General features: G+C 35.5%; 1 protein-coding gene across 8 annotated transcripts in view; it reads left to right on the forward strand.

Annotated features, from left to right (window-relative positions):
- Positions 1-13,939, forward strand: part of HEPH (hephaestin) — an 86,353-nt gene that overhangs the window by 49,017 nt on the left and 23,397 nt on the right. Inside the window, exon 16 of one of the 8 annotated variants that reach the window (XM_070066819.1) lies at positions 6,708-6,953. The exons of the other annotated variants lie outside the window; for them this stretch is intronic. Coding sequence (XP_069922920.1) covers positions 6,708-6,727 — 20 coding nt within the window. The 3' untranslated portion in view covers positions 6,728-6,953. Of the gene's footprint in view, positions 1-6,707; positions 6,954-13,939 lie in introns of those variants that run through there. 8 annotated transcript variants of the gene reach the window in all.

Genomic DNA, 13,939 nt, shown 5'->3' on the forward strand with positions numbered 1-13,939 from the left:
GCACAACTTGATAGTATAGCATGTTATAGAGGCACAATAGTTTAAGTAGCATGATACTGTGAAAAAAATCAGTATGAAGGAAAATTTTAAAATCCTTGAAACAGACTTAATCTTCTGCCTTTATTATAATAGTGGAAATACTATTCCATCATTAGTCCCACACTTCTACCTTTTACCTTTCTCCTTACCAATTCCTTACCAGGGAGATTTTATTAATATGATTGCTCAGATCCTGGGGGTATTTTTGCTGCACTATATGTTACTAGTTGGAAAGGTTACTGTTTCTTTTATCTCAGCACTACCTACTTCCATGCTTGCCATTAGGTGAGCTGGATATGTGAGATAGGACAAGGCCTGCACTACAGATGTAGCCATCTTACCTTAATTAAGCTGGAAAGAGGAAGCCTCAATTAGTCCCTTAAGTCAAAGCTTTGTTCTTCACTTCTGTTATCAATGTTCTGCAATAGGAGTTGGTGGACACACGGACTCAGCTATTAATGAAGTGACATTTTGATTTTCATTTGGTTACCCTTCTTTTTAGTTTTCTTAATCAGGAATGCCAGGGGGAGGAATGAGTAATGGGAGCCAGGCTTTCCTATGCTCCAGGATTTATGCTATAATAATAACATTGAAACTTTTTAAAAAGATTAATTAGTTTAATTGAAAAACAGAGTGGAGAGAGAGAGAGAGAGAGAGAGAGAGAGAGAGAGAGAGAAAGACAGAGACAGAGTTTCCCATTTCCCACCCTCTTATTGGTTCACTCTCCAAATGGCCACAACAGTTGGGCGTGGGCCAGGCTGAAGCCAGGAACTAGGAACTCCATTTGAGTCTCTTACATGGGTGGCAGGTGCTCAGGTACTTGGGCCATCATCTGCTGCCTTCTCAGGCACATTAGCAAGAAGCTTTATGGAAGCAGAGAAGCTGGGACTAGAATCTGCACTCCACTAGGGAATGCCGACCTCAAAAATAGCAGTTTAACTTTCTGTACTGAAAACTGTCCTCAGCATTGAGTTCTTGACTCTTTCCTCTAACACTGAGTACATATGAAATTTTGATATTAGAAAAAGCTAGCATTTCAGTGGAAGAAAGGAAAAGTTGATCAGGCATGGTTTTAGGACAAGACATTGTCTTTGGGAAAGAAAATAAAATTAGATCTTTGCTACCACATGCCAAAATAATTATAAATTGATTAAAGATAGAATATCTTAAAATAATAGAACTAAAAGAAAATGCAGATAAATGTTAATCTGGACTCAGTGTGACAATAGGTTTTGCTAGGTTAAAAACAGAAGATGAAAACCTAGGAGAACACATAATGCATAGCATACTATTTGTTGAACTCTTTTACTTAGTATAGAGTTATTCTTACCATCACTAAGTAAATTGAAAGTAGATATTTATAAAAATTAAGAGTGCGAATGTGAGAAGGAGGAAGAAGAAGTGTTGGAGCATGAACATGGGCGAGGGCAGAGTGGAAAGTATCACTATGTTCCTAAATCTGTATATATGAAATACATGAAACTTGTATAACTTAATCAAAATGTTATTAAAAGGAATTAAGTACTTAGAAATGAAGTAAATCAAGAAAAATAAATAAATTTTTAAAAATAAAAAAATATTGTTATCATACAAGAATACTTTTGTGAAAATGGAATTAAAATTTTGTAATAGTCATCTTCCATGAACTTTTGGAAAAACCTTTGTATACATGGATTTCAAAATTTTTACACCAAACTAGTATTTTAATTCCACTTTCCATAAAATTTGTAAGTTTCAGTGTGTGAAAGATTCTTACAAAAAGTAGGAGCTGTGATCATTGTCAATGGAAAAAAAATGAGTGAAGTATCTAAGTAGGAAATTTATGAAGGAGGAAGCATAGATATATAACAAAACATGGAAACACATTTGGGGTCACAAAAAATAACAGTGAAAATAAGTGAATAAAACCATTGTGGTCTCCACATTCACAAATTTTATAGTCTGGAGGAGAAGGCAGATTATGAACAAGAAAGCAACTACATGTATTTATATTTATAGAATAGGTGCTATAAAGTTTACAAAGAGGATAATGGGACAGGATGGAGGCAATTTCTTGAGGCAGGGGCATTTAATTTGTGACCCGAGGGATGAGAAGGAACTAGGGTGGAGACTATAACAACAATATTAGAGGAAGGAGAAGCTAAGATACGTAATCAATCCAGATGCCCATCAACTGATAAGTGGATAAATAAATTGTGGTATATACATGGTGGAATACTACTCAGCCAAAAATAAGAATTAAATCCAGTCTTTCACAACGAAATAGATGCATCTGGAGACCATTATGCTTAGTGAAATAAGCCAGTCCCCAAAAGACAAATATCGTATGTTTTCTCTGATCTGTGATAACTAAAAAAGTAATGTATACGAGTGAAATTGACCTTTTGAGGAACAGTGGTTTTCTACTTACTACTTGTTTTTTTAATTTTTTTTTTTATTTATTTGAAATGTAGAGTTAACGGAGAGGCAAAGGCAGAGACGGAGACAGAGAAAGAGACAGAGAGAGAGTTCTTTCATCCATTAGTTCACTCCTGAAATGGCCGCAATGGCTGGAGCTGTGCCGATCCGAAGCCAGGAGCCAAGAGCTTATTCCGGGTCTCCCACGTGGATGCAGAGGCCCAAGTACTTGGGCCATATTCTACTGCTTTCCCAGGCCGTAGCAGAGAGCTGGATTGGAAGTGGAACAGACGAGTCTTGAACTGGCACCCATATGGGATGCCGGAACTGCAGGCAGCAGTTTTACCCACTATGCCACAGCACCAACCCCTCTACTTACTATTTGTTGAATTTTGTACCTAGTGGGGGGTTAAGATTGTTATAACAAAAATTGAAAGTATATCATTGTAAAAATTAAAAAATAATAAGAAAAGAAAGAGGAGGGAGGGTGAGAGTGAAGGAGGGAAGATAGGTATGGTGGGAAGTATTATGCTCTTAAAACTGTATATTTGAAGGGCTGTCACTGTGGTGTAGCAGGTTAAAGCCCCAGCCTGCAGTGCTGGCATCACAGGGGTGCTGGTTTGAATCCCAGATGCTCCACTTCCGATCCTACTCCCTGCTAACATGCTTGGGAAAGCAATGGAAAATGGCCCAAGTCCTTGGGTCCCTGCACCCATGTGGGAGACCAGGAAGAAGCTCCTGACTCCTGGATTTGGATTGACTCAGCTCCAGCTGTTGTAGCCATTTGGGGAGTGAACCAGTAGATGGAAGACCTCTCTCTCTGTATCTACTTTCTTTGTAACTCTGTCTTTGAAATAAATAAAATAAATCTTTAAAAACATTGTATATATGAAATTTGTTCCCTTCGTTTAAATAAAAAAGTGAAGAAAATTCCAAAGAAAGGGAACAACAAAGGTAAAGGTCCTGCAATAAGTGTATATTTAGCATGATAAACAACACCCAGGCAGTTATTGTGCTACAGTATGGGGCACAGGGAGAAGGGTAGCAAAAAAAGAAGTTAGAAAGTCAAAATTGGGGGACATATGGGGAGCACAATATGTTGGGCTTTGTAAGGAGTTCGAATGAGTTGAGAAGCCATTGGTAGATTCAGTGATAGGATCTGATTTTAACACAATCAGTTTGGTTGTTGTGTTGAAAAGACCATAGGGTGGTAAGGAAGGAAGCCAAGAGATGATCTAGGAAGCTGTGCAATAACCCTGGTGAGAAATGGTCAGATGGTCGTAGCTTGGACCAGGGTGGTACCTGTGAAAGTAGTGAGTAGCAGATTCTAGACATATTTTTAAAGTAGATGCAATGGGACTTGCCAATAGCCTAAGTGTTGGTGGTTGAAAAAAAAAAAAAAAGAGCAGTAATAAATGATTGTATGATTTGGGTCTAACACAATAAATAGTTAGAGCTAGCATTTAAAGAAATGAGGAAGTTTCAGAGCAAGTCTTGGTGGGGGAAGATGGGGCTTCAGTTTGGGATACATTCAACTTCAGATGTCTATTGTGTTGATGGAAATAAACAGGCTCTGTAAAAAAGGTTAATATAAGATTATTCACAGAAGAATATGAGTGATCTAGGCCCAAGGGACACAAGTCCAAAAATTTTTAAGGAGTCTTAGGAAGTGTTCCAAAGTGCTCAACTTCTAGTCAGATTTTCCATATTTTTTGAAAATAAACTTGCATTTATCATTATTCAGTGAACATATATTGACTTGGCCTGAAAAGACAAGCTTTAGGCAAACAGGGGCAAATTTCTCATAGGTCGGATATAACAATTTTTTAAGAACACTATGGGCTACAAATATCTTAAGAGATAGTGTACTATCTCTGAAAACAGGCTACTGAAAAGAAGGCTACTGATTGATTTTAAGAAGGACATTTCTGCAAATAGACAAGGAGTATACAGATAAAGAACAAAGGATTGTGCAATTTTGCTTCAGATGGCTAAGATGAAACAGACCTTATGTGCACATCACCCAAAGTCAAATTGACCTGGTGGATGAGATTAATAGCTCTGTCCATCCACTCCTCAGACAAATCTCAGTAGGTGTGTCTCTTGAATGCTTTGCAGGCTTTTTAGGGGCAATTTGTTCTCAATTAGATGTCCAAGTAATGATATCAAGTAGGTAATTGGGTACATTAAGTTGGTACATTGGAGCAGAGGTGTGGACTAGAGAAAGAGATGTGAGAGTCATAGTCTTGTAGACAATATTTAAAGTCATGAGATTAGTAAGGAAGTGAGTTAGCCAGTAAGGAGTGACCAATATGATTGGATGAATCCAAGTAAGTGATGATGGCAGTTCAGACCAGCCTGATAAAGTGGAAGGATTGAAAAGTGCTCTGATTCAGGGTGTATTTTAATGGTAGTAGCAATTGGCTGGTGAATTGGCATTTCTAGACAGATTTTTTAAAAAACAATTTATTTCCTATATTTTAGTTATTAAACTCTTGTATATTTTATGCATTACAGATATCTTTTTCAGTTTGTCAGACATGTGTTAATTTTTTCATGATATAAATCCTTGATTGATACGATAAAATCTGTCATTTTTGGCCTTGCGGTTATTGCTTTTAAAGTATTTTTGTATGAAGTCCTTTCCCAGCTCTGTTCATAAAGATATTGTGCTGCATTATCTTTTATTAACTTTATAATTTTCTGCTTTTCACATTCAGGCCTTTAATCAGGCCAGAGTTTTCCTTTCTATTTGATATTAGCTAGGGATTCTGTATACGAATATATACATGCATATACATTTCCTCTATATAGAGTGCAAGTTTTCTCAATACCATCTCCTAAACAATCCAGTTGTTCTCCTATTGAATTATTTGCCATCTTTTATTGTATATTCAGTTTCTATAAATCTATAGGTCGAACTCCAAGCTACTTACCTTGTTGAATTTTTCTATTATTCTGTTCTTATAACAATATTTACTATTATTGTTATTGTGGCTTTGAAGTTTAACTTTTAGAATTCTTTTTATTTTATTTTATACATACTATCTCATTTAATCAACTCTACAGTATATGGTATATATGCTACTTTGTTTTACATTCCTTCATTTAATCAATGTTACCATTGAGCAGAAACAAAGGCAAAACATCATCACTTATATTTCAACAGAAATACAAACCATTAAAAGTATATGAAAAAAGAACACAAAATGTAGTTTTTACTTAAGCAGTTGCATGATTGAAGCTGTTTTCAAGTTTCTTCACTGACAACCCCATTTTAACCATTGAACAAATTGTACTTAACAGTAGTAAAATGTAAAAATTCAAATTTAAACATGAAAATATGGAACAATAACAACAAAAGAACAGGAAGTATCTTCAATTCCAAACAGATTAACAAATTTGCAGATCCTCAGATACTTTCTGAGGCATATCATAGCACCTACTTAAAAGGTTGCATTCATTTGGGAGGTATCAATACATATTCAGTGCTGAGACCACTTTTAGCACTTACAGTATATACAAAGCAGCAGTAGACTACTATGGTTCACATTTGGGAAACAGATTAAAGCTTTATGCTACAACTTGCCAAATTAGCATTACAGGTGACTCAGTGACAATTACTCATTTCATATTTTTTCTTTATTCTTCTGAAACTCAATAAGCAAGTTATCATTTAAGCACATGGAATACTGCCATGTCTTCTTCCTTATAATGGTAAATTTTAAAATCCAAATACTTTGTATCATGGAAACTTTACCTAGCTGTGTAAAGGCTCCCAAATACAGTTTAGTCATAAAGTTTCTTCTTTGTAGATTCCATTAATTTATAGCTATTTTAGTAAAGATAAATGCAGGATACTACACCAGATTATTGGGCAACAAAATTGTCACTACCTGTGTTTTAATTACTAGCATACCACAACTGCAACCATGGCAAGCAAATACCCTCACATGTCCTCCACTGCTTCCGGGGTTCCTTTCCACATCACAGGAGCTGGTTTAATGGATACTGTTGGGTCTCACCCTATCTATGAAAGTGCCTTTATTATTAATTTTGAAATTTTACTAATGGAACATGTACAATCTCAATAAGCTAGGTTTTTTCCTTATTCTTCACTAATTAGTTTAAATGCAGTTTGTAATGTAAATTTTTATAAATGATTATAGGTTTATAAATGATTAAAGGTTTCTAAAATACCATTAGTATGTAAAATATTAACCAAATAATAACACTAAGAGTATTTTTGAGACTATTTGTTTCCTAACTAGAAAACCTGTGGGATTCGTAATGAACAGAGATATGATGACACTTTAACCCTGCTGTTCCACAACATCCATGAAGCTCAGAAAAGAAGAGCAGGATTTCAAGAGAAAGATGGAGTAAACACTTGATTTTTGGATGCTTCAAGCACAAAAGTTTTCACAGTGATTATAAGATCTATCATTATTTTCATCCATTAAGTAGTGTAAACATTTATTTGTTTCTAATTTTATCCAGAAATAAAAGCATTATTCATTACATAATCTATCTTATCAATTTCAGTTTTCAGGTATTCAATTAATGCAAACCCAGTTATTTTCTTTTTTTCACAATAACACACTTAGAGACTGAGCTTCAAAGACAGGGAAAATTCATTTAAAGTAACTGATACACTCTTCTGCCCAAAGACATAAGAACTAAGACTTAACACTATAATCACATAAATGATATGTAATAAGAGAAGAAAAAAAAGATGGTCCAGTATAATCAAGCTCTTCTTTTAAAAAACGTTTGAAAACAGATTGTCTTAATATGTGGCTATATTCCCAGTGACAGGATATTCTGATATATAAGGAACTACAGAAGAAAGTCAGATTAAATTCAAGTTTCTTGCCATTTATCCATAAGTATTCCTATCATTTACTTTGGATTTCCTTTGTACTTTTACTGGGAGATTTTCTGCCTCCACCTTCTTTCATAGTGATGACCATGTTTCTGTGTGTAGCACATCCTTACGCATCTTTTCTAAGGATGGATGAGTGGTGACAAATTCTTTAAATTTATGTTTGTTATGGAAGATCTTTAGTTCACTCTCATTCACAGGTGAAAGCTATTCAGGGTACAGTATTCTGGATAGACAGATTTTTTTTTTCTCTTAAGGCTTGGAATATCTCTTGCCATTCTTTCTTAGCCTGTAGGGTTTCTGATGAGAAGTCCACTGTGAGTCTAATTGGAGATCCTCTGAGAGTAATCTGGCATTTCTCTCCTGTACATTTTTGAATCTTTTCTTTATGTTTTACTGTGAAAAGTTTGACTACAATGTGTCATGGTGAGGATCTTTTATGGTCATGTCTATTAAGAATTCTATGTGCTTCCTGTACTTGGATGTCCCTCTCTTTCTCCAAATTAGGGAGGTTTTCAGTAATTATTTCACTTAAAAGGCCTTCTAATACATTCTGTCTTTCCATGCCTTCAGGAACACTTAAGACCTGTATGTTGGGTCATCTGATAGTATCTCATAAATCTCCAACGCTATTTTTTTAGTTTCCTAATTTCTTCTTTTTTTTGGTTTAACTGTAAAATTTCCATATATATGTCTTCTCACTCAGATATTCTAATGCCTCACCAAGTCTGTTCTTAAGGCTTTCCATTGCATTTTTATTTGTTCTATTGAATTCTTTGTTTCCAATAATTCATTTTGATTTCTCTTTAAAATTTCAATTTCATGGGAAAAAATGTTCATTCAGGTTATATATAGATTTCTTTAATTCGTGGATTTGCTTCTGACTACTTCAAAGTAATCTGATTATCAATTTTTGAATTGTACTTCCATCATTGCTTCAATCTCTTCATTTTCACATTCTAGTATTGATGTGTTGTTGTGTTCCATTGGAGGTATCATGTTGTCTTCCTTATTCTTGTTTCTTGAGTTGCTCTGGAATTCTTTTTAAAGGAATTTTATTAATATATTAGATTCTCAGGGTCACAGCAAATGCATGATAATCACTACAGAACAATTCTCATCAATTCATACGTTAATATGACATTAGTACAAAGAGAAAAGGTTCCATGTAGTTCACAGATACAATTTTTTTGAGATTTATTTATTTTGCTTGAATGTCAGAGTTACAGAGAGGTTGAGGCAGAAGGCAGAGAGAGAGAGAGAGAGAGAGAGAGATGTCTTCCATCAGCTGGTTCACTCACCAAACGTCTGCAATGACCAGACTGGGCCAATCCGAAGCCGGGAGTCAGGATCTTCTTCCAGCTCTCCATGTGGGTGCAGGAGCCAAGGACTTGGGCCATCTTCCACGGTTTTCCCAGAGCATAGCAGAGAGCCGGTTCATAAGTGAGGTAGCTCCTGGCTCCTGGCTTCAGATGGGCTCAGCTCTGGCCATTGCAGCATTTGGGGAATGAACCAGTGGGTGGAAGACCTTCTCTGTCTCTCCCTCTCACTCTCTGTAACTCTACCTCTCAAGTAAATAAATAAAATCTTTTTTTAAAAAATTTTTTTTAACTTTTATTAATGAATATAAATTTCCAAAGTACAGCTTATGGATTACAATGGCTTCCCCCACATAACGTCCCTCCCACCCGCAACCCTCCCCTTTCCACTTCCTCTCCCCTTCCATTCACATCAAGATTCATTTTCAATTCTCTTTATCTACAGAAGATCAGTTTAGCATACATTAAGTAAAGATTTCAACAGTTTGCTCCCACACAGAAACACAAAGTGTAAAATACTGTTTGAGTACTAGTTATAGCATTAAATCTCAATGTACAGCACACTAAGGACAGAGATCCTACATGAGGAGTAAGTGCACAGTGACTCCTGTTGTTGACTTAACAAATTGACACTCTTGTTTATGGCATCAGTCATCACCCTAGGCTCTTGTCATGAGTTTCCAAGGCTATGGAAGCCCCCTGAGTTCACCAACTCTGATCATATTTAGACAAGGCCATGGTCAAAGTGGAAGTTCTCTCCTCCCTTCAGAGAAAGGTACCTCCTTCTTTGATGGCCCGTTCTTTCCACTGGGATCTCACTCACAGAGATCTTTCATTTAGGTGGTTGTTTTTGTTTTTTGTTTTTTTTTTTTTTGTTTTTTTTTTTTTTTTTTGTTTTTTTTGCCAGAATGTCTTGGCTTTCCATGCCTGAAATACTCTCATGGGCTTTTCAGCTGGATCCGCATGCCTTAAGGGCTGATTATGAGGCCAGAGTGCTGTTTAGGACATCTGCCATTCTATGGGTCTGCTGTGTATCTCACTTCCCATGTTGGATCGTTCTCTCCCTTTTTGATTCTATCAGCTAGTATTTGCAGACACTAGTCTTGTTTATGTGCTCCCTTTGGCTCTTAGTCCTATCATTATGATCAATTGTGAACAGAAACTGATCACTTTGACTAGTGAGATGGCATTGGTACATGCAACTGATAGAGCATTAATACCCAGAATCTCTAAAGAGCTCATGAAACTCCACAACAAGAAAACAAACAACCCACTTAAGAGATGGGCCAAGGACTTAAACAGACATTTTTACAAAGATGAAATCCAAATGGCCAACAGACACATGAAAATATGTTTAGGATCACTAGCTATCAGGGAAATGTAAATAAAAAACACAATGAGGCTTCACCTCACCCCTGTTAGAATGGATTTCATGCAGATGTGAACAAATAATAAATGCTGGTGAGGATGTGGGTGAATAAGTACTACAATCCACTGTTGGTGTGATGATAAACTAGTATAACCATTGTGGAAGACAATATTGAGATACCTTAGAAAGATGAAAAAAATGTAGAGAGATATGACCCACCCATCCCACTCCTGGGAATTTGCTTAAAGGAAGTAAAATCAGCATATGAAAGGGTGATCTGTACCCCCATGTTTATTGTAGTTCAATTCACAATAGCTAAGATATAGAATCGACCAAGATGTCCATCTAGTGATGATTTGATAAAGAAATTGTGATATATACATATACACATATATACACACACAGGCACACATGCACACACACACATACTATATATGTAGTATATATACACTATATATAGTATATATATATTTGATAGAAATCATGATATATACATATACACATGTAAACACACACGCACACATGCACATACACACATACTATATAGTATATACTATATATATGTATATACATATGTATATAGTATATATAGTATACATACACTATATATGTATATACATATGTATATAGTATATATACTATATATACACTATACATACTATATACATATGTATATACTATATAGTATGTGTATATACTATATATACATATACTATATATACTGTATATATAGTATGTGTGTGTATATATATACTATATGTATATATGTATATATATAGAGAGAGTATGGTATACTATTAAGTGGTAAAAAAGGTGAAATCCTGTTGTTTGCAACAGAATGGATGCCACTGGAAACCATTATGCTTAGTGAAATAAGCCCATCCTAAAAAGACAGATACCATATATTTTCCCATACATATTAACTAATAGAGTACCAAAAATGTAATGTAAATGAGTGAAAATCACACTTTGAGATTTGATAATTGTTTACAGCCCTTGTCTCTACTGTGGAGGAACAGTGTTTATTTTTTTTTCTGCTTACTATTTGTTGAACTCCTTGCTTAGAGTAAGGTTAATCTTATGAATATAAAATAAACTGGAAGTAGATCACTATAATAATTAACAGAGTGAATAAGAGAGGAAGGAGGAGTAAGTGTTGGCATGTGGGCCAGAGGAAGAGTAGGGTAGGAAATATCACTGTGTTCCTAAATCTGTATATATAAACATGACAATAGGTCTGATCTGATTTCATCATCATTTAAAAAATCATCTATTATTTTTCACTTTATGTTTCTGTGTGGGAGCAAACTGTTGAAATCTTTACTTAATGTATGCTAAACTGATCTTCTGTAGATAAAGAGAATCGAAAATGAATCTTGATGTGAATGGAAGGGGAGAGGGAGTGGGAGAGGGGAGGGTTGTGGGTAGGAGGGACGTTATGGGGGGAAGCCATTGTAATCCATAAGCTGTACTTTGGAAATTTATATTCATTAAATAAAAGTTAAGAAAACAAAAAAAATCTGTATATATGAATTACATGCAAGTTGTTTACCATAAAAAATAAAATAAAAATAAAAGTATATTACCATAACTTTTTAACTATTGGTTTGACAAAGATATAAAACAAAGTTTGATAAAACTATATTTGCAGTGATGATGATACAAACAGGTATTTTTTTTTTTTGATTTTTTTTTAACTTTAGCTCCCATATATAAGAGAGAACATGTGGTATTTGTCTTTATGTGTCAGGCTTATTTCAATCAATATGATGTCTTCCACTTTTATCCATTTTGATGGAGATGGTATAATTTCATTCTTTTTTATAGCTGAATAGTATTCCATTCTGTATAAATATCACATTTTCTTTATCTGTTCATCTGATTATGAACATATTGGTTGATTCTGTATTTTGGCCATTGTAAATAGGGCTGCTATAAACATGGTGGTACAGATACCTTTCTGACATAATGCATTCATGTCTTTTTGGTATGTACCAAGTAGTGGGATTGGTGTAATATACCACAAGTCTATTTCTAGTTTTTTAAAAAAGATTTTATTTACTTATTTGAAAGTCAGAGTTACCAAGAGAAGTGGCTGGAATCTTGCTCCACTGTGTGATAAAGGTTGGAGGAAGGGTGGTAGAGGCTGTCTCTTAGCTTGCTGGCTAAGGAGGGTGAAAAGGCTCAATTTTCAAGTACAAGCTTGAGGGCAGGGACTGTGGGGGCCTGTTAGGCATGCGTTTTTATCATGGCAACATTGGTATTTGATTTCAAATATAAGATCTGGAATTAATTCCCTCTCTCACTCCTAAGTGGAAGGTGAGGTGTCTTTCTCCATGCTGTGCTATTTGGAGCTGGGGAAGGGGTGACGTGGGCAGCTCTTTCCTTCTTTGTTTCTTCGGTGCATCTTATTCTTATATGAAAACCAGACATTGTTGTCTCTAACCTGGCTTCAGTAGCTATTGTGAAGGTGACTTGGTGCAAGAATAACTGCATAAATCTGTGTCTCTTGAGTGATGATCACCATGCCTCTTATTCAGATACAATCTTGCTTTAACTCACTGGAATTCAAAATAGCTATGATTAATATGTTGAAGGCTCTAAGAAAAGATTAACAACATGCAAAATGGGATGGGTAATTTCAGTAGAGAGATGAAAACTATAACAAAGAACCAAATTGAAATACTAGAAATTAAAAACATGGTAATAGATATGGTCTCTAATTGTCTCATCAGTAAACTTGACACAGCTGAGGAAGTTATTAGTAAATCTGAAGATAAGCCAGCAAAGATTATCCAAACTGAAGCAATAAGAAAAAAGAGAGGGAAAAATGGAATAAAGCATCTAAGATCTGTGGGATAATAAAAATCTTTGACATACAGGAAATTGCAATTGCAGAAGAAAGGAGATGTAGTAGAAGAAAGATTTGAAAAATTAATGACTGAAAAATTTTAAAAATGATTGACGAACACCAAGTCAGAGTTCCAAGAGGTTCAGAAACCCACTAGGATAATTATCAATTACCATGTTTTCCTTCAGCTGATTAGCATATTTAAACAGCTCTTACAAATATTTACCTCAGTGGTATTGTGCAAATGGAAAAAAGGTTAGATATTGGACAAGGAGTGAAAAGGAGGTGTGAAAGTAAAAATAGGGAGTATCACAACTTGTTTGAAGGATTGTCTGTGAAGGGTAGTGAAAGATGGGACTTTGTTTCTGAAAAGGAATGAGGCATTCAGAGAGGGTTTTAGACCAGATATTCTAGGGTTGACATTTCCAATGCCATAGCCGCTAGTCACATGCAGCTGTTTAAATTAAAATTAAGCTAAATGAAAAATCCTTTTCCTCAGTTTTATTAGCCACATGGGGATTCTTTTCTAAAGTTATTTATTTATTTATTGTTATTTGAAAGAGAGTACATGAGAGTGAGAGCGAGAGCAAGAGAAAGATCTTGCATTCACCGGATTATTTCCCAAATGCCTGTAACAGCTGGGCCTGGATCAAGCAGAAACCCCGAGCTGATAGTGCAACAGGACTCCTCCTAGGCAGGTGGCAGGGACCCAAGTACTTGAGCCATCATCCACTGCTTCCCAGGGTGCACATTAGCAGGAAGCTGGAATCAGGAGCAGAGCCAGGACACAAACCCAAGTACTCCAAGATGCTCCCAAGCATTGCCTTAACAAATGTGCCAAATGCCCATCACGTTGAGGCTTTCATATTGGCTAACACTTCAGAGCTCTCTGATCTGTACCGATCATCTCATTGCTTTCTCTAGTTACAAACCATAAGGTGTCTCTCCTTTCATTAAGTATCTAATCATGCTGTTGATCCTATCCCCTTTCCATTTTGAAATTATCTTAATCCTTTTGTTATTGTCCCTCATTGTCATCAATCTCTCCTTCACTGCTGGATCATTGTCATTAACATATA

The sequence above is a fragment of the Oryctolagus cuniculus genome, chromosome X (assembly GCF_964237555.1).
Source record: "Oryctolagus cuniculus chromosome X, mOryCun1.1, whole genome shotgun sequence".
In the NCBI taxonomy this organism is placed as follows: Eukaryota; Metazoa; Chordata; class Mammalia; order Lagomorpha; family Leporidae; genus Oryctolagus; species Oryctolagus cuniculus.